General features: G+C 53.9%; 1 protein-coding gene across 2 annotated transcripts in view; it reads left to right on the plus strand.

The window, feature by feature from the left end:
* The window catches only part of KCNH6 (potassium voltage-gated channel subfamily H member 6), a 100,646-nt gene that overhangs the window by 2,183 nt on the left and 75,928 nt on the right, over positions 1-22,535 (plus strand). The window contains exons 1-2 of one of the 2 annotated variants that reach the window (XM_084615926.1): positions 1,734-1,768; positions 4,632-4,862. In XM_084615926.1, coding sequence (XP_084472052.1) covers positions 4,661-4,862 — 202 coding nt within the window. In that variant the 5' untranslated portion in view covers positions 1,734-1,768; positions 4,632-4,660. Of the gene's footprint in view, positions 1-1,733; positions 1,769-4,631; positions 4,863-22,535 lie in introns of those variants that run through there. The other variant, XM_084615925.1, reaches the window with a different exon arrangement.

Genomic DNA, 22,535 nt, shown 5'->3' on the forward strand with positions numbered 1-22,535 from the left:
AATAAAGGCCTGCTCTCTCTGCCTCTCTCTTTCACACCCCCCCCCCCCCACACACGGGTCCTTCCAGCTGCAGGAGCCCACCCTGATCCCCATTTCGGAGGCAGGCTTTCATCTCATTCTAACCAGGATCCCCCCGCGGTAGCACAGTGTGGTGGATTGAGCAGAGCAAGGGGCTGAGTGCCAGGAGCTCCTGGGTGCTAATGGCTCAGCTCTGCGGTGCCGTGGGCATGTAGTTTAACCTGTGGGCATGGATTACTTCTCCCTCGTCCCAGTTTGATGCCAGCTGCCTCTGATAACTGCTGGGGGGGTGGGAGGAGGCCCAGGCCTGAAAGCTATGAGCTAATCACATCCCGCCTCTTCTCCCTAGCTGAGGTCTCCTCCAGGGATTCTGCCACCCTCTACACACACACTGTACCAGATTCTCCTTTAGTGAAGGCCAGTCGCGCGTCACTCTGACCTGGCTTGTATTTGCCCGACAGCCTGTTGTGACTCAATGAAACCACCCGGGAGTTTAATTTCATTTCCCTGTAAGCAGAGTTGCACTGCCTAGTTAAAATCAACAGCCTCTTTTCCCTTGGCCCACCCTCCCAGCTGCCCACTCCCCTCCGGAGCTCGGCTCTAAGCCTTGACTCACTGAAACTAATCCTCTCCCAGGGCTTCTGTCGAGCTGGCCGCCACTCCTCGGCGCTGTTTCTAACTGGCAGCTTCAGAGAGAGTGGCAGGCCGGTGCCCTGGGCGATACGGAGTGATGGCATCCACCAAGCAAGCATCTGGATTTGCCAGTGGGGTCAGAGTCATTTAGTGAGTAGAGCAGGAAACTCCACCGGGATCCTGGGTTCTGAGTCTCACTCACTTATTCATGCCCCTTCTCCTCAGTTTAGCCAGCTTTAAAATGGGTAACAATAGAAACACTTCACCAGCTCAGTGACAGTGCTGGAGCGCCATTTGGGAATGTTTGCCAAGTGCTTTCTCATCCTCTGCTGAAAGGGAAGTGAGAACGGCTCATCCCCAGCTCTCTGCCACCGCAGGACTGCAAGTAGGGGCCCGGGAGTTGCTTGTGGGTCCATTGAGGATAGCAGGAGGCTTCTACAGATCCTTTGCCAATGCACTTTCCCCGGGGCAGGTGGGAAAGGAGGCAAACAGCAGAACTGGAATAAACACGCTGCAGATGCCACTCCTGTGTAATCAGCGCGATTAATTAGGGAGTGCACTAATAGCTATCCCCCAAATGCACCCTCTGAATTTAAGAACTGGCTCCAGCTCCAGCCAAAAGAGATGCCAATGCTCGGGAGAGCCATGTTCTCACATGTCTGCGAAGGGCACGTCCCACCTGAGTACACCCCGGCCCCTAGATCCCCACTGATTTCAGTGGGGCGGAATCAGGAGCTGAATTTGGCCATGAACTGCCCACTCGCCGCAGGTCTGAGCAGCTGCGCTTCACGGCAGCCACACCCCGTGGCCTCTGCGTTGCTGGATTACATTAAGGACAGGAGATGAGATGCGCGCTCTAATCCGCTCGTACCATCGGCCTGAGCTTTACAGGGCAGCCTCCCAGGAGAGCTACAGCAACGGCAACAGACAGAGGAACCTTCATGGATGGAGCAGGCCAACCCCTTCCCTTCCCTGCTGCCTTCTGTGGAATCAGCCAAATGCTTCCCCGAGCCCACGACGTCCATGTCTGTTGTCCGGATGTCAGGGAAGTTGAGCTCTGGAACAAATTGCCGAGGGAGGCTGTGGAATCTCCGTTGTTGGAGGTTTTTAAGAACAGGTTAGACAAACACTTGTCGGGGCAGTCTAGCTCAGTGGTTTTCAAACTGTGGGTCGCGACCCAGTACTGGGTCGCAGAAGGTAAGGCACTGGGTGGGGGCGGCTCTGATCAGCACTGCCGACCAGGACGTTACAAGTCCCGCTGGCGGTGCTGCCCAGCTCAGGGAGGCTAGTCCCTACCTGTTCTGACGCCGCGCTGCACCCCGGAAGCAGCCAGCAGCAGGTCCGGCTCCTAGACTGGGGGCCATGGGGCTGCGCACACTGCCCCCACCCTGAGCACTGGCTCCGCACTCCCATTGGCCAGTTCCTGGCCAGTGGGAGCAGGCAAAAGCCGCTTGGAGTCACTTGCGTGCCTCTGCCTAGGAGCCGGACCTGCTGCAGGCTGCTTCCAGGGCGCAGTGCAGTTCACGGTGCCAGGACAGGCAGGAAACCTGCCTCTGCACCCCCACTGCACCGCTGCCTGGGAGCTGCCCGAAGTAAACCCGTGCCCCAACCCCATGCCCCAATCCCCTGCCCCAGCCCTGAGCCCCCCAAACCCAGAGCCCCTTCCTGCACTCCAAACCCATCCTCCCCAGCCTCACCCCAGAGCCTGCATCCCCAGCCCAGAGTCCTGACCCCCTCCTGCACCCCAGCCCAGAGCCCCCTTCTACACCCTGAACCCCTCATTCCCAGCCCCACCCCACTGCCCTCACCCCTGCACCCCAACCCTCTGCCCCAGCCTGAGCCCCTTCCATACCCCAAACCCCTCATCCCCAGCTCCATTGGGTCACGGGCATCAACAGTTTTCTTCAACTGGGTCGCCGGGAAAAAAGTTTGAAAACCACTGGTCTAGCTCATACTGAGTCCTGCCTCAGTGCAAGGGCCTGGGCTCGGTGGCCTGTCGAGGTCCCTCCCAGTCCTACACTTCTAGGCTTCTGTCTCTCAGTTCCCTGCTCCAGCTGCTCAGCACAGGCATATGCTTCCCCTGCCCACATCTGTCTGCACCTGCGGCGGTGCAGAGGGAAGTTAACAGGCGCACACAGTACGGTCACCTTCACCGAGCCTGCAGCAACCTCAGTGTGTGAGTCATCCTGGCCCGGCTGGACCCCTGCAGCTGGATAATCTGGCCCACAAACTAGCCGCCCACTGGTGTGTGCAGGGTAGAACCCCGAGGAGGAGGAATTACAGAGGGAGCTATGAAGGTCATGGGAGGGAAAAAAGAGCAAAGGGATGAAACTGAGAAAAGGGAAAGGTATCAATGAATTATTGACTCACTTATGCCCTTTGTACACATTGGCTTCAAAGAGACACTCCTGATTTACACCAGCATCGGGAGAATCAGAGACTGGGGATGGTAAAGACCCATCAGCTCATTTAGTCCTTCCCCTGGCAAATGCCAGATTATTCCCTGTTGCACGTGTGCTTGTATTTGGTCCTGTCTAGCTTCAAAGGTCACAGCTGCTGCTCCCCTTGGGAAACAATCCCACGGGGAGCTGATCTCACAGCCAGGAAGCACCTGATGCTTTTCCACCGAAATCTCCTCTTTCCTAGTTCCCTCCTATTAGGCTGAACATCGGGAGAAGCTCACTGACACCGACAGCTCTTAGACGGTGGAAAAGTCTCCCAAGGGGAAGGGCTGGAACCCACATCATGTAGGATGCGTAAAGTGGGCAAAATATCAAACAATGGGCTGTTGGCAACAATCCCAGGAGACAGCGTCGTCTAGTGTTGAGGGCCCTTAGCTGGCAGTCCGCGCCCATGACCTTGAGCAAATTATTTCACCCTTTCAGGCACCTGTTTCCCCTCCCGTACTTTGTCTTGTCCATTTGGACTGTAAAAGCTGGGACAATCTCTTGCTGTATATTTGTTCAGCACCTCGCACTGGGGCCCTGGTCCTGGCTGGGTCCTCTCGGCACTATTAAATACTATGTTAATGAATAGCTAACCTATTCCGCACCTTGTTGCCAGGCTGATCCTTGGCAGGGACACCGGTCGTGGACCAGGCTCCCTCGCTCCGGAATGACGATGGCAATGAATTGCGTCTCACTGTCTCCACCTGCAAGGAAAGGAGAAAGCTCCTGTCACAGGGCTGGCGCATCCCGTCACAGCCCCCCTTTCTTCACAGCTGTCTCACTCATCCGCAATCATGGGAAGGGAAATACAGAGAAAGCAGGAGGCAGTTTGGGGAATTGCTTTAGGGCTGCCAGTGGCACAGCAGACTGGGAGTCAGGCTGCTTTGGCTTCTATTCCTAGTCCTGCTGCTGCTACATTGGGCAAGTCACCAGGCCTGTCTGTGCCTCAGTTTCCCCTTCTGTAAAATGGAGATTATATACATAGGGATTCTGCAATGTTTAATATCTGTCAAGCACTTTGACATCCCCCAGATGGGAGATGGTTATTAAAGCCCCTTGACACCCTGGCTGAGTCCTGTTCCAGCTAAGGAGACATCCCATGTGGTGCTGGGGAAATCCAATGGTGTATATTCCAGTAGCATCCAACTGAGATCAGGACCCCACTGTGCTAGGCACTATACAAACAAGTAGGGAGAGACGGTCTCTGCCCCAAGGAGCTTACTATCTAAACAGGCGAGGCAAGAGAAGGAACTGACTCATCAGAGGTCGCTGGTGGAGGCAGGAACAGACCCCAGCTTTTCTGAGTAACAAGCCTGTGATTTGGCTACTGCCCCAGGCTGCCTCTCTCAGTACCTTGCCCTCAGACACCCTATTTGCATGAAGGTGACAAGGACGGTGCCCTGGCAAATCTTTGTGCTCAACTCTGCCAGTGGAGAAGCTCCTGTCACTCCCACCCGCACGTCCTCCACTAAGAAGTTCACTTGGAGACAGTCACCTTTATTTTAACCCTTTGCTTCCCATACATCTTTGCAGACCGCAAGTTCCTCATCGCCAACGCCCAGATGGAGAATTGCGCCATCATCTACTGCAATGATGGCTTCTGTGAGATGTTCGGCTACTCCCGGGTGGAGGTCATGCAGCGCCCCTGCACCTGTGACTTCCTCACCGGGCCTGAGACCACCAAAAACTCCATCGCGCAGCTGACTCAGGCCTTGCTGGGGTCCGAGGAGTGCAAGCTAGAGATCCTCTACTACAGGAAAGACAGTAAGAGCCCCTCATTGAAATAGCCACGTGGGCGATCCCTGGATTGCTGGGCCTTGTGTGTAGATAGGTGGGGGATGCGCATGGGGTAGCCCTTCTAAGAGTTGTTTGCTAGTGGGAGATGATTTCTATGTGTACAGCACCGTGGACTGGCCTCCGTCTGTACAGTTGGGCCTGATTCTCCTCTCCCACTAATGTACTTCTCCTGATTTCCCCATAGCTACTCCTGATTTACACTAGGGTGAATGAGAGCAGAATCAGCCCCCAGGACCCTGCCTTGAGAGGCTTAAAATGTGGAGGGCTACCTTTTGCCCTCACCAGTGGGGTGTCGAGGGGAGCAAGCTGCACAGGATCTGGCCTTGAACTGGACTGAAAACATGACAGAAATGATTACAGATCCCAGGACTGGGGGTGGCGAAGGGGAGCCGTATGGGCGGGGGAGGTGACAGCAATATGCCCTGAAAGGGGCCACTGCCATGGGGAGCACAGAGAACGTCTTTATGGGGCTCCTTTGCTCACCCTTGATTTTTCCCGTTCATTGCGATAAGGGCCCTGTCTCCTTCTTTTTCCAAAAGTGACACCTTGTAACCAGCTAGCCCCAGTTCTGCCTTCATGGCAGCTTGGGTTTCAGTGCGGATGCACAGATCTGAGAGCAGCCCAAGCTTGGAGGGAAGGGTTGGGGAGGGGGATTTCTGTGAGCAGGTTACACCCATTCTGAGCATCCAGCAAACACAAGCAAATCCAATGGGCCTGGTCCTCCATCGCCCTGCGCCTTGTGGTGTTATTTACGCCCACGCAAAGCGCGTGCCACCTTTCCAATTTGTAGCATTTCCCCCTCTGGCAGGATCAGTCTCATACTGCACAAGTGGCAGGATCAGACCTGATGGGCCCATTTTAAAGAGGCCTCCCCAAGTGAGTTTGTGGACGGGATCCTTAGTCTGGCTGTCCCACGTGAGTCTGGGCTGGGGAAAGGTCCCCTGAAGCGTTGTCTATTTCTAAAGTGATAGAAGGTCTTGAGAAGTCTTCTGCATTCAACTCCCCTTGTGTTTGGGGGTGTTGGGATCCCAGGTTCAGACCCAGACCCTTTTGCCAATGATTCAAACCTCAGAGTCCAGCCCTCGAACCTCCCAACTTATCTCCCTTAGGTACTTGTCTGGACCCCGTCCCATAGTATCTGAGCAGCTCACGGTCACGGCTGCCTTTATACTCATAACCCTCCGGGAGGTAGTGAAATGCAATTACTGCCATGTTCCTGGGGGGGGAGGGCGGGGTGGGATGGGACCTGAGGCACTGTGAAGGGGTGTATGCCTCACACTGGCTCTGGAAGGGTTATGGGGAGCTGGGGAGCTTAATTAGTGGTGGCACCTGATGGGTGGGCCAGGCCCAATTAAAGATGAGTCCTAGCTGGAGGAGGAGCCCAGTGGTTCGTACAAAAAGAGGAGGCCCAGGCTGAAGTAGGGAATATAGCAGTTCCTCTCTGGGTAGCAGAGAGGTGAGGAGGATGCTGGGGGGAATCTAGAGTAGAGAACTTTCTCTCGAGGGGGCAGGAAATGGGGAGAAGCTGCTAGGCTAGTGGCTCATTCTGGCAGCACTTAGACCTCCAGGGAGATGTTTGGGTGAGGAGCAACACAAAGGGGAGCCTGACAGGGATAAAAGCTTGAGCCTAAAGTGGCTGAAGTCTGTATTTCATTGGGGACTTGTTGGAGGACTCCAGGGGAGAGTCCTGCAAACCTAGCTCTGAAAGAACCTAGAGGGGTTATGGAGCCTGAGAAGACAGAGACATCCTAGCACCTGAGGAGAATGCAAATACACGGTGGGCCTAGGAAGGGGCTATGGGAAAGGCCAGCTGACAGGCTGAGGGAGGAAGAAGCCCAGGGAGGTTGTAGGGGTGGCTCTAACCAGACAGACCTTGCCTGCTCACTACAGGGTCTCTGGGCTGGAACCCAGAGGAGAGGGAGGGTCGGGGTTACCCCACCAGCCCATGGGGAAGGTGGTGCAAAGTTCCCTAACATAAGGGGATAAAAACTTTTGAAGGCCCATGAGGCCCAGCGCCAGGGGCTGAAACCTGAGGAAGAGGATACTGGACTCTTGTGGGTCAGACTTTGTTATTCCAGAAAGGCTGGGGCTAAAAGCAACCTGGCCAGATGGCCGAGTCCCAAGAAGGAGACCACTACAGGGCCAGAACGGTTGTCAGCCCTAGACGAGGGGAGTCTGCTACACCACGCCCCGCCTTGAGGGTGTGCACTTAGGGGGAATCCGCTATTCCACAGGCACAGAGATACCGAGGTTACCCACTGGAGGTCTGGGGAAGAGGTGGGAGTAGAAGCTGGGTCATAGGCTCGCACCCTAACCACTGCATCCCCCTCCCTCCTTTAGAATACGCCCATGGGTGCAGTGTCCAAAGCTGGGCTCCTTGGGGTCAGGGAGGGCTCTGACTGTGTCCTGCTGACTCTTTGAGACCGCTGCCTCTGGTGGGGAAGATGGGGCTCGGGTTTGCTGCACTGCCAGTCTTCTGATGCCAGCTGTGGCAAACACGGCTTCCTCCTTAACAAACCCAAGCAGTGCGACTGAGCAGAAACTCCACTATTAATTCAAGGCTCTGCTTCCCCGCGGTCCCGCCATACCCACGTGGCATTCTGCCGGCGGGATCCAAGCTCTGCCTCCATCCAGCAGAAGGTGGCTTGGGCGGGCGCAGATGGAATTACGTTAAGATGAAAATGAAGCTTTGCTGGGAAATGCCGGTGATTAATTCTAAAGCTGCAGGGAGTTAGTTAAACAGTGAGGGCTCGATGCCGCAAACAGGCAGCATACAGAGCCCCAGCCCCAGCCAACAGGTGCTCCGCTGGGAGAGAGCTTAGAACACCAGGTACTCGCTAGATATGCAAATATTGTTTTGTAAACAGCCTGAGGCACCTTATTAGTTGTGTTTTATCCTTGAAACCCCAATGGAGGTGTGGGGGTGGGGAGTATTGTTCTCGGTACAAACACCAGGCCACATACAGTTTCTGCCCTGAAGGCCTTACAACTGAAGGCTGGACAGAGGAAGGGTGTGGAGGAGGGGGGAGAGGAAAGCCAACCTTGAGTGACTTGCTCAAGGTCATGCAGCAGGAGAGGCTCAGAATGGACAGGAAGGGCATTGGTCTGTGTGACATTGGGCAAGACAGTCAGCCTCTGTGCCTCAGTTTCCCATCTGTAAAATGAGGATAATAGCACTGCCCTGCCTCGCCGGCGTGTGTGAGGATAAATGCCTTAAAGACTGAAGTGAGGGGGGCAGGTATAAGTGCTTTAGATATCTAGACTAGGGCCCAGGGGTCCTGCCTGCCATCCCAGTGCCCTACCTATTAGCAACAGCACCTCTCATCTCACCTGCCCCTGTTTCGTTGCCTGGGTGACTCGGCACAGCACTGCAGGCAACGAGAGCTGCTGTGCACCAGGAGGCTGATGGCCCAGATTAGGACTCGGCGAATGCTGTCCCCATTTGAATGCAGGTGACTTTCACAACTCTCCTACTGAGGGGAAAATAAGACTTACCCTCCCGCAGCTTTGGATTCTGCTCCCTCTGCATTCCTGGAGTCCTCCCATTTCTAATGACTTGCCGCACGCATCAGTAACAAAGACCCCATCAGAGTCTCTCTTGCGGCAGGGTTGTAAATTGCTCTTATTCTAGTTAAGCGACTTTAAAATCTGGGGTTTGGTGACTTGCCCCTCTCGCTAAGCAGCTGTAGGGACCCGGGTAGCATCTGTATCACCCTGCATTTTCCCTTTAAGAGCCAGGGAACTGGGGCACAGCGGACTTGCCTTCTCAGAAGGATCTACTGTGTCCTTCTGTGCTGGTGTGTGTGTGTGTGTGGGGGGGGTCTTCACATTAAAGAGACAGTGCCTACTGGCTATGAGGAGCCAAGAATGGGTGTGTCTTAAGGGCCTGATCCTGCCAAGTGCTGGGCTCCTTCAGCATCTTGTCTAGACAGGCAATGTGCCCCCCTGGGGAGACAGCCTGTGTACGCGCGGTGTGATCAGGAGGAGAGCCAGGGCACTGACATTACAGGGGGGTGGCTGGGGGTTGCTCAGGGGCTGCAGATCGTGATTTTCCTCCTGCCTTCAGTGTTCGCCAGGGCTCCTTAAAGAGGGACAGTCGCCTCCACCAGCCCTGCTCAGAGACTGATTGTTGTAACCATCGGGGGAGCGAGCATCCTGGTGTGCCTATTAAACTGACAAGCCACGGCTGAATTAGGGCTACAGGGACATTCCAGCTGCAGGCAGCCCAGATACACGGGCGAGGCCAGACTGGTGCAAAATGCCCAGCCGAGCCACTGCATTGGCTGGGCCACAGGGCTTGAGTTTTAATGGAGCCTTGACCCTGTTTCTGTAGGCACAGCTGCGTGCTCGGATGTCTAGGCAGTCAGATTTGCATTCCCAGTTAAGTTTGGGGGGAGGGGGGAAGGCGGCTCGGAAAGAGTCCAGCCCTGAAACTCTGGCCCCTGATGTTCCATGGGTCCCAGCGTGCCCCTTCCTAGGGGAAGGTGACAGATTGGCAGCCCTGCTGAATAGTGCCCTCTGTTTATCCAGACAGAAACTCCCCCTATTCCGCACCTTGTTGCCAGGCTGATCCTGAGCTCAGCCTCCAGAGGCTGTTCAGTCCTTGCGGCATCTGCTGAGTTGCACTAACTGGCCCCTTGGCTTGGGTCAGTCCCACAGGTTCTGGGCAACAGGGACCCCTGTCCACTAGGAAGTGGCTGGGAACCCGCTATGCTGACTTGCCTCAGAGAGGCACCACCAAACCTCTCTCAGCAGCGATGGGTGTTCAGCAGCCACCTGTGTTGGCCCCTGCGAGCTAGAAGAGAAGAGGGCCAGATTTTCAAGTGCCCAGCACCCACCATCGGGGGCCAGGTTCTCCCAGGAGCTCAGCACCCAACATGCAGAACTCTTGGGGAGGGGGAAATCTGGCCCTTATTTCGGGCCTAAATGGGAGCATTTAGTTTGTTCCCCAAAGAGCTTAGCCTTTTTGTGCAGTGTTTTTACAGCACCTGATACCAGGGGGCTGCGGTCCATGAGCAGGGCTCCCCGGTGTTCCCACCGTGCAACAAGAATGTTGAAAATTCTCCCCAGGGGTTTCCCCCCACCCTGGGGTGCCCTGAGCCACCCATAACCTCCTCCCTCTCCTCTGTGCAGTGTTCTGCTGGCCACCGGAGAAGCTTAATAAGTTCAGCACTTAACCTGGGAGAGCTGCTGCTGCTTTTCTCATGCCGTGAAGAGAGCCATTCACGTCTATTTTTAAAACCCTGCCCCACTGGCACGAGGCTTTTCAAGGGGAGCATTGTCTCCCCGCAGCGCTCCGCCTGTGAGTGTTCAGACCATTATAGATGGGGCTTATCGGGAAGGAAAGGGCCTGCGTTCAAGGGACCTGCCGCTTAATGACACAGCGGAGGCTCCAAACCCGATAATCCTCTTTTATAACGTCGCCACCAATCTCCAGGCTCTGCCGTTTCTGACTGCAGTGCAGCCAGCCCGGCAGGTCGCAGGCTTCTTGTCTGGCTTTTGCGGCCTGCCAGAGACACAGTTATGCCTGGTGGAGAGATGTCCGCTCCTTTGACTAGAAAGAAGCCGCTGCTAGGTGCTATGGTGCTTGCTGGCATTTACCCACCGAGGAAACCACAGTGAGCGTCGGAACTGCGAGGGAGGGGTGTGGGATTTGCACTGGGTCCAGAAGCAATAAATATTTGTGTGTTTCTGTATGTGCTCATTGACATATACATGTGTGTGACTCACATGTCCTTTGGACGAGGTGGCTCAGTAGAGGGTAATGGCCCAGCAGAGGAAGGATGCCGTGGACAGGAGGCTGGTTGCTTAGTCATCTCGGGGACATGTAATCTAATAGGTCTTTCCCAGCTCCATCGGTGCAACTTCCTGAAAGGGTGAGAGATCCCCCTCCTAACACAGGCTGCATCAGAGGAAAGCAGCTGCAGGTCCAAACTGACCCCCTGAGTCCCATCAGCCCTGGGTTGGCGAATTGAGATCCACACATGGGCTTTGTGATGGGTGGCTGCTTGGTCTCAGAACTTCTCATCCAAGCCTGTTGCTTCTATCTCAGACCCTCAGTAGTCTTGCATTGCATCCTTTATGCAGACACGCATGATCCCTCTTCACAAGCTCTGCTTCCTCCCACTTGCACTCCTTACAGCTGGCTCCAGACCCATGGTCTGCTGCAAGAGGGGAGCTGATTAGGATGGGTGTGGCAAGAAAAGCCACCTCACCTGCTCCCCGGTGCTCTGAAAGGCAGGGCTCTTCCTCCTGGAGCTGTTCCCTGGCTAAGAGTTCGAGGGCTTCCCCTGCCATGAACATGGGAGGGCAGGACCGCAGAATTCATCTCACCTCTGGATCCTTCCCATGACTCCTATTCCGGGCAGGATGCTGACGGCTAATGGCAGCTATTGCAGGAACTGCTGGCCAAGCTGCTCCTGTTCCCATTCCACTGGGACCTCTAACTGTCAACACCCTTCTCAACCGTGTTTACTGAGTTCTCCGGGGTGGCGCCATCTCTTTGTAAGTTGGTGGATCATGAGTTCTTAAAGGTGCGGGTCTGCTCTGCACAGCAAAAATAGCAGGGTCTCATACTTGCCTGCCTTTTGGCCAGATCAAACCTGCCCACTTAAAGTTAAAACGTTTTTTCTAGCTGCCAGCCCTGCCAAATCTGCCTGGGATCTGAGAGTCAAGCGAGGGTCTTCCCTTCCTGCAGTCACAGCAGTGCCGACTCTGCTGTCTTCAGCGCTGCCCTCAATGGATTCCAAGGAATTTGCAGTGGTGTAACTGATTGGGACTTAATAAGCAATTGTGTAGATGCACAAGAAAGAATAAACCCCAACTCCCGTTCTCTCGCTATGCTGGCTCCATAGGGCTAATGGGAGTAAAAAGCACAAGACCCTTATTTCAGTCCCTAAAGTCAGTGGATAAGGGGATACTTTTTCAGTCATTTTCCATCACTTTCAACATCATTGAGTGAGGCAGAGAACATGTGGAAGGGCATGTTGGCTAGACTAGGGGCTTGTCTACATGGAACGTTTAATCTGAATTAACTAAAGGTATGAATTTAAAGTGGATTAGTTAAACTACATTAAACCCCTGTGTGGATGCTCACATTTGGAATTAAATTCACATCTTTACTTAATTTGGATTAATTTTCCTGAGTGTCCCTGTGTAGACAAGCCTTTGGACTACAGTGTTCTATTCCCAGCTTCACCACTGACATGCTGTGTCACAGTTTCCTCCTCTCCTGCCCGTCATCGCATCACGGGGGGTTGCTTCAGGATTGGTTGCTGGGAAAATCATTTTGATGTCCTCAGATGAAAGGCGCTTTTGGAGGGCAAGGGGACAATGTGAAGAGACAGTGCTTATAACCTCTTCCCTCTGCATTCTCGCTTTGGGAGGACTTGGCTCTGCTGACTTTAGCATCTGTCACTTCGCCTCTTGTAACGGGTCTGCCCGTCCACGGTCAAAGCCTTGTGGAATCCTAGCGGTTACGTGCATCCCTGACTACTGGTACCTAGAGGCCTACAAGATACAAGCTTTGCTGCTCGAGAGGCAGTGTGGTCCAGTGGGTAAAGGCATTGGTCCAGGATCTGTGTTCTATTTCCCCACCCTGCAGCTGCCTCTGGACAAGATGCTGCATCTTTCCCTCTGCTTGTCTATTTAGAGTGCAAATCCTTTGGGGCAAGGACTCTCTCTCACTGTGACTGTTCACCACCATGGGGCCTGGAACGGGGGCCTTTAGGATGGTACTACAATACTGATCCTAGTGTCTGTTAATGGAGATGCTCCTCTAGAATCTCTAGATGGAATGGCAGAGGGTAGCTGAATGGGTCAGCAGTGAAATAAATGAGTGGTGTTGACAAGTCCATTGTCATTGGGCTTTGGAGTCGACACCCTCCTGGGCCGCGTGGGGGTGTGGGAGTATACACTGCTCTTGAGGCTGTTTAGTTCCATCTGCAAACTCACTAGAGTGGCTTGAATTGGTTTCCTCAGACCCGTGAGTTTCATTTGTGCATGGTGCTTTAAAAGGGATCTCGGCCCCCCAGGAGCCAGCGAGCTAGTGTAGACCTGTTGAGCAGTGCTAGTAGCCAGCGGGTGGAGGGGGGATGCTGCAGCCAGAGGAGTGAGCTGCTCAGTGCTACCGTCTAAGTCCCTTATCAGGCAGCACATGGTGGGGTAAAAAGAGAAGTGTGTGTATATGGGGAGCGGGTCCTTCCCTCTCTGCCCCGCAGCGGGTCCTGGGGGTGCGGGGGGAAACACTGTGGAAAGCAGCTGAAGCCTGGACGTGGCTGATTCAGCATCCCTAATCCACCCTGTTCAAATCCAAGCGATCAGTCAAAAGTTAATTTCCTTACAAGATGCCTGACAGTGACGGAGCAGGAGAGCCAGGAGGTTAATTACAAGATCATTTGCTTTAACCAGCTCCCACGGCAGGGAGGGAGCTGCCAAGGGCGACAGTCTCATCCATCCCTGCGCACACCGTGTTGTTTCCTGGGGCTCTTCCCTTCCTGGGCCGTGGGGAGTAGCCCCGCTCTAATGGGCCCCACCAGGAGAGTCCAAGGAGATGATGAAGGCAGCCTGAGACCTTGCTTTAGTGCAAATAGAAGCAGCTGTTGCTACAATTCGTGCTCTAGGATGCAGACTGGCACTTGCTTTCCCTTCTGAACCTTGGTGGGGCCCAAACTCTGCCACTTCCCAGTCATCTCCCCTCTATTGAGGCAGCCCTCACGCTGGGCTTACAGAAACGGATCATGGGTCCATGCTGAGCGGAGATGCTGCACTGCTGGCTTTGGTCCGCAAGCTGGAGGGAGGGAATCTGGGGTCCCAAAAATCAGTCATGAGAGTGGAATCCCCCAGACCCTGGTGGTGATGTCTGCTGAGGGGCACTTCCTAATTCAGATGCACCTCTAGGCTATGTGGGGCCAGCTCTGCATCGAAGAAACCGGACCTAGTTTTCCATTGCCCTGAACATTGCATTGTCTCTTGCAGCAGTGCAAAGTGGGTAGAAATCCGCATTTGGCACCCAGCTCACGCTCAGTTTGCACTGACGCAAATGCTGCACAAGGGCTGGGCCAATGGAGAATCAGGCCCAAAGGCAGGGAATGGGGAGGCCCGTGAACAGGAATATTTTCCCTTTGTTGGTGGGGGATGCAGGGCACTGATGAAATATTGCCATAGCCCAGGGAGCAGCAGCAGCTGGCAGCCTCTATTAGCGTGGAGTGGTTTTCTTTTTAATCTGCATGCGTATGAACATGAAACTGGTGAGCCACTGGCAGCTGGTGTGTCAGCCTCCTTTGTGCCATTTTTTAAAGCGGTTATAATTTGCGGCACAGCCAGCTATCCCAGTCCTGGCCCTTCACCCTACCCCAGCTCTATGGATGTTTCTCAGCCTTGACCTGCAGCACCTTCTGCTATCCCAGGTCTAGTCCTCACTGGCCAGAGACAATCAGTGGTGTGGCCAAATGGGGCTGTGAATTAGGGATTGCAATCAGCCCAGCAAACTCACTTCATTTGTGTCCCGCTGAGTTAGGCACCTAACTGCTTTTGATGCACTGGGCCCTAGGGCCTGATTCTCCATTGTCTTGCACCTTGTGCAATCATCTGCATTGGTGCAAAGCACGTGCAAAATGCTACCGTGCCACACTGCTGCGGTAGGGGCCGGAAGGTTGCCCTGCACCCTGGTGTTGTAACTTGCCCCAATGCAAAATCCCACCTAACCAGCGCAGCCAGCAGGTGGCAGTATTGCACACCCACTTTGCGCTGGGGTATCCCATGGCACAAGACCAAAGCAAGGAGCTCTCCTGCCTAGGTTGCTTGCACTGAGCCCAGAGATCTGATGTAGACGGAAGAGAAATCCTTCCTGCTGGCCCTGCTGTCTCCAGGTGGAGCTGTGCTGGTGGTTTCCCTGTTGAATAGATGATACCTTTTCCAACATGTTGCTAGAGCCCCTGAGCAGCCAGGGGACGTTGGATTCCAGCAGGGGGGTTGAATTTACTCTGGGAGAGAAAATAGACCTGACTCTCCATTGCAGCTGGTTTTGTCCGCACCAGGTGACTCTGGTTTGGTAGCATTTTACAGCTGGCCAGCACAGGTGTAAATGTCCATATGACAGGCAGTGGAGATCCAGGCAGGATCAGTGAAGGGAGACCGAAGTGATGCTTGATCCACGGTGTTTACATGTCTTTGAATTGGGGCGTTAGGCCGTTAAAGCTGGGCACGTCCAACCGCTCCCAGGGCTCCTGGAAGCAGCTGTACCTAAGTCCCCAGCCCGAATGCTTCCGTCTCTAACTCTTCCCCGGGGCCTGCGTCTCCTCTGCCTGGCACCATGTGTTGTCATTGACACCATGCAAAGTGAGTTAAAATTCTGCCTTCCCAGGCCGCTCACACCGCTGGGGAGCACTTCACGCCCACCTGGCACACTGTAAGTGACAGCACAGAGCCCAAGGCCAGACCAATTCAGGTGTCTCTTCTACAAGCTTTGCAGTGGTCGCTGGCATAGGGGCGAGCTGCTGTGTCCACAGAGCTCGGCCATCTCAGTGTTGCCAGCTGAACTCTCTCAATTTTATTACAAGTCTTGTGATATTCGGTGCTTTCCTTAAAGCCCCAGTGCCTGGAGTCATGTGAATATAAGAGCAGCTCAGCTTTCATTTTAAAAAATAAGGTTTCTAGCTGCAGAGAAAAACGGGAAAACTTGGCCTGAGCCCAACCTCAAAAGCCAGAAGGCAAATAAAAAGAACCCAGCATTTACTGTGCAGTTTTTTTTATTTGTAATCTCAGGATTGTTAAGCCAATCTTGTTGTTTTGGGGTGGTCTCACTCATGCTCTTTTAAGGCATGGGAATATTGTAGGCTGCGAGCATTCTGGGGAAGGCAGGTCTTGTACAGCACCATGCACAGCGGGGTCCTGGTTTGTGACCGGGTCCCCAAGGGGCCACTGCAATATAAATAATTGTAGCCAGTCGATCACATCGCTCATGACCACGCTAGGGGGGAACAGGCGCGGTGTCAATTGTAGCTACTACATTGCTAGCTCCGAGGCAGCCCCTTCTCCAGTATATAAACCCCGGAGACACGACAGCTCCCAGTATGAAGCTCTGCAGCTCAGTCAGCGATCAGGCCATGATGCACGCTGAAGCTTGGCATCTGAGAATTGCTCCTCCCATGGGAAGGTCGAGGGAGGCTGCACTCTGCTTGTATGCTGAGTGCAGCTGGTGCATTGCCTTTGGGGCCCTTTGTTGAGCAAAATTTGGGAGGCCCCAGCATTGCCAGAGGCCTGTGTAAAGGGGGCCCCTTGCTATTTCTCTTTCCCTGCCTGGCAGGATAGTCATTAAGCAGAGAGACGGCTCTGAGCTTCAAGGGGCGGCAGCCCATGGGAGCAGTCCTCGCGTTGACCCATCCATCAACGTGGGATGAATTCTATAACTCAGCATCTTTATCCTATTAACGCTTCCACAGGCAGATTCTGTCACGGAGAGACACCCACTTATGTCCCTGGGGCTGGTCCCCACCTGAAGTGACTTCACTCAGGGCTGCAGCTGCCTTCATCTCTCTTCCCATGCTGCACGTACGCTGTTACTGAGACAGTGTCTGACTCCAGCATCCGACGCAAAACAGGACTCAAAGAATGACACGTTCCTGCTGCTGGGAGCAGAATCTGCCCATCAGGTGCAGCTGACAGTGACCTGCTGAGTAACAAAGCCCCTCAGTTCCAGCCATATGGGGCTAGATTAATGCAATATAAATGCAGTGAAGTTCCTCTTTCCTTAATAACAGGAGAGGCAGGCGTGCTGTGATATATGAATCAGGTCTAGCTGTGTTGGGAGAGCAGGGTTCTGCTCTTGGCTCTGTCACTGCCTCTCACCTTGGCATGGCACCATGTCCCGCTCTGTGCCTCAGTTTCCCTTTTGTGAAACAAGGATTAGCTTACCAAAACTATTCTAAGGCTATCTAGCTGTGATGTTTGTTGCTGGGCTACATACAGTGGCCACTAGGAACTTCACTGGGACAGAACTCTGATCCTGCTAGTTCAAACAGCCCTGGCGCCTATCACTTGAATGGAGAATATCCCTTCGCTGTTAGCAGTGTAGGGTGTCTGACCCACAGGTGAGCTGTTCCAATATAGTCCTGCAGAGGGCACTGCACATATACACTAGCTGGTTCATTACAGTACTAATCTGCCTCGGACTTTTGGCAGCAGCATTTCAGCCTTAAATCTGCTTTGCTGGGTGACCTTGGGCGAGTCATTTTCACTCCATCTCAGTTTGCTGCTGTAACATGGGGATTGTGGTACTCGCCTCCTTTGGGACCTAGGGGTGGAAAGCGCTGGAAGAGGGTGCAGTCTTTTCCCATTTCTAGCCTCTGCAAGATGCATCCTCAGGGCCTCACTCGGTTTCCCCTGATCCTGACCGGGGCAGAGCGCCCCCAAATGCTTGCAAAGATCAGTGGGAGATTTGGCTGAGAGGGCCAAATCCAGGGATCCTAAGAGCCTCTGTTTCATGAAACCAGCTCAGCACCCCGGCTCCTCCCCAAATCACTCGCTGACTCAAGGCTTCTCGGTGGCGCTTGGCCCTGGGAATTCCTGGCTTGGGCCCCCAAGCTCTGTGCAGGGGCGTGTGAAGCTGGCTGTGTGGTGTGCGGGCTAAGGCTCTTTCCGATGAAGTGACCCCCCCCCCCGGTCTCCTTTGAGGCATGGGAAAGAGGTGCATTGGCTGGGCTTTCGGGAGTGTCGCAGCGTCACGACACTCAGTTTAATTGCTGCCGATTTCAGTTTAACTGCTTTCAGCTAAGCCGCACTAATGCCTGAGGCTGCAGGGGTTTAGCGCGAAGGCCACAAGGCCCCGTGTTATCCAGCGTCATTCCCTGTCTTGGAGCCGCACCCTTGGGTCTGGCTGGAAGTTGGCTGGGATCCCAGGGGTTAGAATCATAGAATATCAGGGTTGGAAGGGACCTCAGGAGGTCATCTAGTCCAACCCCCTGCTCAAAGCAGGACCAATCCCCAATTAAATCATCCCAGCCAGGGCTTTGTCAAGCCTGACCTTAAAAACTTCTAAGGAAGGAGATTTTACCACCTCCCTAGGGTTGATGGGGGATCGGTTCTCTCGCCCTTCTCCTGCGGCCAAAGCCACCCGACCGCCCCATCGGCAATACACAGCATCGAAGGGACATGGGCAGCCTCGGAGACATACGACTGCCAGGCTGAGGGAGGCTCTGCCCTCAGGGCTGAAGCGTGAGGTCAATGGGAAGCCGCTGAGGGATGAGGAAGACTCCCAGACTAGATTACCAAGGCCTGGGTACTCAAAAGCAGGCAGGTGTTGTGATGCCGACCAGCACCATGCCGGATGGTTAAGCGCCTTGGAAATCACTGAGATTCCCAAAGCCTGTTAGGTGCTGATGCTCCTCTCCCATGAATGTGGAGAGAGGGGTGCCGTTGGGTGTGTCTGCACTGTAGCTGGAAACACGCCTACCTGAGCAGGTGGGCAGACTCCTGTTAGCAGGGTGCAAGTCTTTGGAGCAGGGGACTGGATCCTGGGTAAGGGCTCTAACCACCACGTAATCGTCATTGTCATGCTTGGGCTCTCTGTCTTCCCCAGCCCCAATTCTTCTCCCTCTGAGTCATCTGGGTCAGAGAAGCAGGAGAATGACCCTACAGCAGGGGTGGGCAAACTTTTTGGCCTGAGGGCCACATCGGGGTGCAAAACTGTACGGAGGGCCGGGTAGGGAAGGTTGTGCCTCCCCAAACAGCCTGACCCCTGCCCCCTATCCTCCCCCTCCCACTTCCCGCCCCCTGACTGCCCCCCTCAGAACTCCCGACCCATCCAACCCCCCTGCTCCTTGTCCCCTGACTGCCCCCTCCTGGGACCCCCCACCCCAAACCGCCCCCCGGGACACCACCCCCTATCTAACCCTCCCGTCCCCTGCCCCCACCCCACAGAACCTCTGCCCTATCCAACTGCCCCTGTTCCCCATCCCCTGACCGCCCTCCCCCCGAACCTCCGCCCCATCCACCCGCCCACTGCTCCCTGTCCCCTGACTGTCCCCCAGGACCTCCGGCCCCCTTACCATTGCTGCTCAAAGCAGCATGTCTGGCAGCCGCGCCGCCCTGCCAGAGCTAGACACGCTGCTGCCCAGAGTGCTGGCGGCTCGGCGGCATGGCTGCAGGGGAGGGGGTACAGCGCGGGAGGCATCCGGGGACTAGCCTCCCCGGCCGGGAGCTCAGGGACCGGGCAGGATGGTCCGTGGGCTGGATGTGGCCCGCGGGCCATAGTTTGCCCACCTCTGCCCTACAGCCTGGTGGTTACAGCTCTTGCCCCTAATGTGGGAAACCCAGGAGTCCACATTAACCAGTCCTCTAATGACTCTTTAATTAGTGAGCCGGAGTGCAACAGCTTCGAGAGGAGAGATTGTGGGGGAACCCCAGGTCAGAATCCCCCAGTGTGCAACAGTTAGAGGACTGACCTGAGAGGTGGCAGATCCCTATCAGAACACAAGAACAGCCACACTGGGTCAGACCAATGGTCCATCTAGCCCAATGTCCTGTCTTCCGACAGTGGCCAATGCCAGGTGCCCCAGGGGGAATGAACAGAACAGGGAATCATCAAGTGATCCATCCCATCATCCACTCCCAGCTTCTGGCAATCATTGGCTATGGACACCCAGAGCATGAGGTTGCATCTCTGACTATCTTGGCTAATAGCCATTGATGGACCTATCCTCCAGGAACTTATCTAATTCTTTTTTGAACCCCGTTATACTTTTGGCCTTCACAACTTCCCTTGGCAGTGAGTTCCACAGGTTGACTGTGCATTGTGTGAGGAAGTACTGTTTGTTTTAAAGCTGCTGCCTATTAATTTCATTGGGTGACCTCTGGTTCTAGTGTTATGTGAAGGAGTAAATAACACTTCCCAATTCACTGTCTCCACCCCAGTAATGACTGTGTAGACCTCTCTAAGAGGGGATATGAGTCTTCTCTTCTCCAAGCTGAACATTCCCAGTCCTATTAATCTCTCCTCATACGGAAGCTGTTCCAGACTCTTAATCATTTTTGCAGTCCTCAGTACCTTTTCCAATTCTAATTGATCTTTTTCGAGATGGGGTGAGCAGAACTTCATGCAGTATTCAAGGTGTGGGCGTACCTTGGATTTATAGAGTGTCATTATAATATTTTTCTGTCTTCTTATTGATCTCTTTCCTAGTGGTTCCTAACATTGTCTTTGTTTTTTGGACTGTCACTCCACATTGAGCTGATGTTTTCAGAGAACTATAAATAATGACTCCAAGATCTGTCTGGAGTGGTACCAGCTAATTTAGATTCCATCATTTTATACGTATAGCTGGGATTGTTTTCCCAAGGTGCATTACTTTGCATTTGTCAACACTGAATTTCATCTGCCACTTTGTTGCCCAGTCACGCAGCTCTGTGGAATCCATTTGTAACTCTTTGCAGTCTGCCTTGGACTTAATCATAGAATATCAGAGTTGGAAGGGACCTCATCTAGTCCAACCCCTGCTCAAAGCAGAACCAGTCCTCAATTTTTGCCCCAGATCCCTAAATGGCCCCCTCAAGGATTGAACTCACAACCCTGAGTTTAAGCAGGCCAATGCTCGAACTACTGAGCTGTCCCTCCCCCTATTCTTCTATGACTTAACTAACTGCTCAAATCCCTTCTCCTCCTTAGGGGGAGGGGGCTGAACTGGGGGACTTGAACCGGGGGTTTCCCATCCCAGGTCAGTACCATAACCACTGGGCTAAAAGTTGAGGGATTTTCTCCTCCTTCTCCTTCTCCCCCTCCCCTGGCTGGTTTGTGTGGTCTGATCTGGTAGGTGGCCTCTGAGCACCCCTACTGGATCAAGCCCTCTATGTGATTTAGGCAGCTCTGCACCTATCCTCCCTGGTTTGTGACTTGTGCTGGGGCTTAGTTGGGAGGTGAGTGTAGGGGGGGCCTAGAGTGGGGGGCAGCCGTGCACATGCACAGAGGCAGAAAAATAGGCACCTAGGGAATTTTTACTGCAAAAACTTAGGTGTCAAGTGAGTTTTTAAGCAACTACCAGACTCAGTGGGAGTTTTGTGCCTTGCAGTGGAGCCTAAAACAGGGACTTAGGCACCTTACTCCTTTTGTGCATCCAGGCCCTCGTCCTTCTGCTCCAGCTCCCTGGCCAACACAGACCTGTCCCCTAGGGATTCCTCAAGAGTCCGGACAGCCTAATCGTCAATGACGTCCGCTCCCAATAGATCTCTGGCACTTCCAGATTCCAGCCACCGCTATCCGATGTTTCCTTGATTGGGTCCATTCTCCTCTGCTTAATTTCATCCCATGGCCCGTGCTCGTTTGAGCCACTCTAGGCAAGACATCCAGTGGGAAGGTGTCGCACACACGTTTCCATAGGAATATTGCACCCAGTGTGCGTGCATGCGTGCGCACACGCGTGTGAGCAAGCTTCCTCCTCACCCTTTAAGGTCCCCCCCCCACCTCCCCGCGTCCACGTGACGTCCATCTCACTGCGATGAAATCCTGGGCTGGAGCACAGCTTTCTGTTATGGCTGGGCTCTTGGTGAGCAGTGGGCGTGGGATTTGATGGGGTGTCGGCGCTGAGTAGGGGGAGAACAGTTCCGGCTTTGTCTCTGGTTTCATGTTACTGGGATATTTTTAAATGGTGTGAAGCTGCAATTGCACCTGGGCTCCAGAAGACACAGAGCTGCATAAAACCACCAGCCTCTCACATCCAAAGCCAGCTGACTGCACTGCTGTCTCAGGAGAGAAAGGCAAGAGGAGACTTGCAAGTGTTTCAAATGGTTCCCGGCTTTAACTGCTGGCAGATGCTCCGGTGGGCATGGGTGGTGCTGGTACCCATGACCTGGTCTCAGGCTGGTCAAACATTTTGTGACTGAAGAGTTTTTCCCATTGAAAAATGATTGAAATTGAAATGTTTCATGGGAACGTATCGATTTCGTCAAAATTTCAGTGGGAAAGTACCCGAATGAAGCAATCAAGTTGAAACGAAACCTTTTGATGTTTCTGAAACAAACCGTTCCGAATTTTGGTGTGGGAGTAAATGTCAAAATTTTGACTTTTTGCTCCAGTTCGGGATGTGAAAGGAAGTTATTAAAATGTCAGATGATCCCATGGAATGGAAATTCAGTCATAGAAGGTTAGGGTTGGAAGGGACCTCAGGAGGTCATCTAGTCCAACCCCCTGCTTGAAGCAGGACCAATCCCCAATTTTTGCCCCAGATCCCTAAATGGCCCCTTCAAGGATTGAACTCACAACCCTGGGTTTAGCAGGCCAATGCTCAAACCACTGAGCTATCCCTCCCACCTATAGCTTGGTCCTGGATGGGGACTTGTGCCCCACCCCTCATTTCTAGTAGGGGGAGCTGTTAGTCTGGGTCAGAGTTCATAAGCAGATGCAGTAGGGAGACGAAGCCTAGCCTGGATCTAGGCAAATTTGTTAGGCAAATTTATTCACCCTCTTACCAGACACATGATATTAGGGGGGGGGATAGATGTCAGGGATTGGGCAGTCTGACCCAGGAGTTACTGCAGGGCCCAGAAGGCAAGCGAAGAGTCAGAGCTGGAGACGGAAGCAGGGCATGGGAGCAGAGCTGGAGCAGACCGGAGTAGGATAGGAGCAGGGCTAGGAACAAGGCCAGGACAGGA

Source organism: Lepidochelys olivacea, assembly GCF_965140295.1.
Source record: "Lepidochelys olivacea isolate rLepOli2 genome assembly, chromosome: 27".
Lineage (NCBI taxonomy): Eukaryota > Metazoa > Chordata > Testudines > Cheloniidae > Lepidochelys > Lepidochelys olivacea.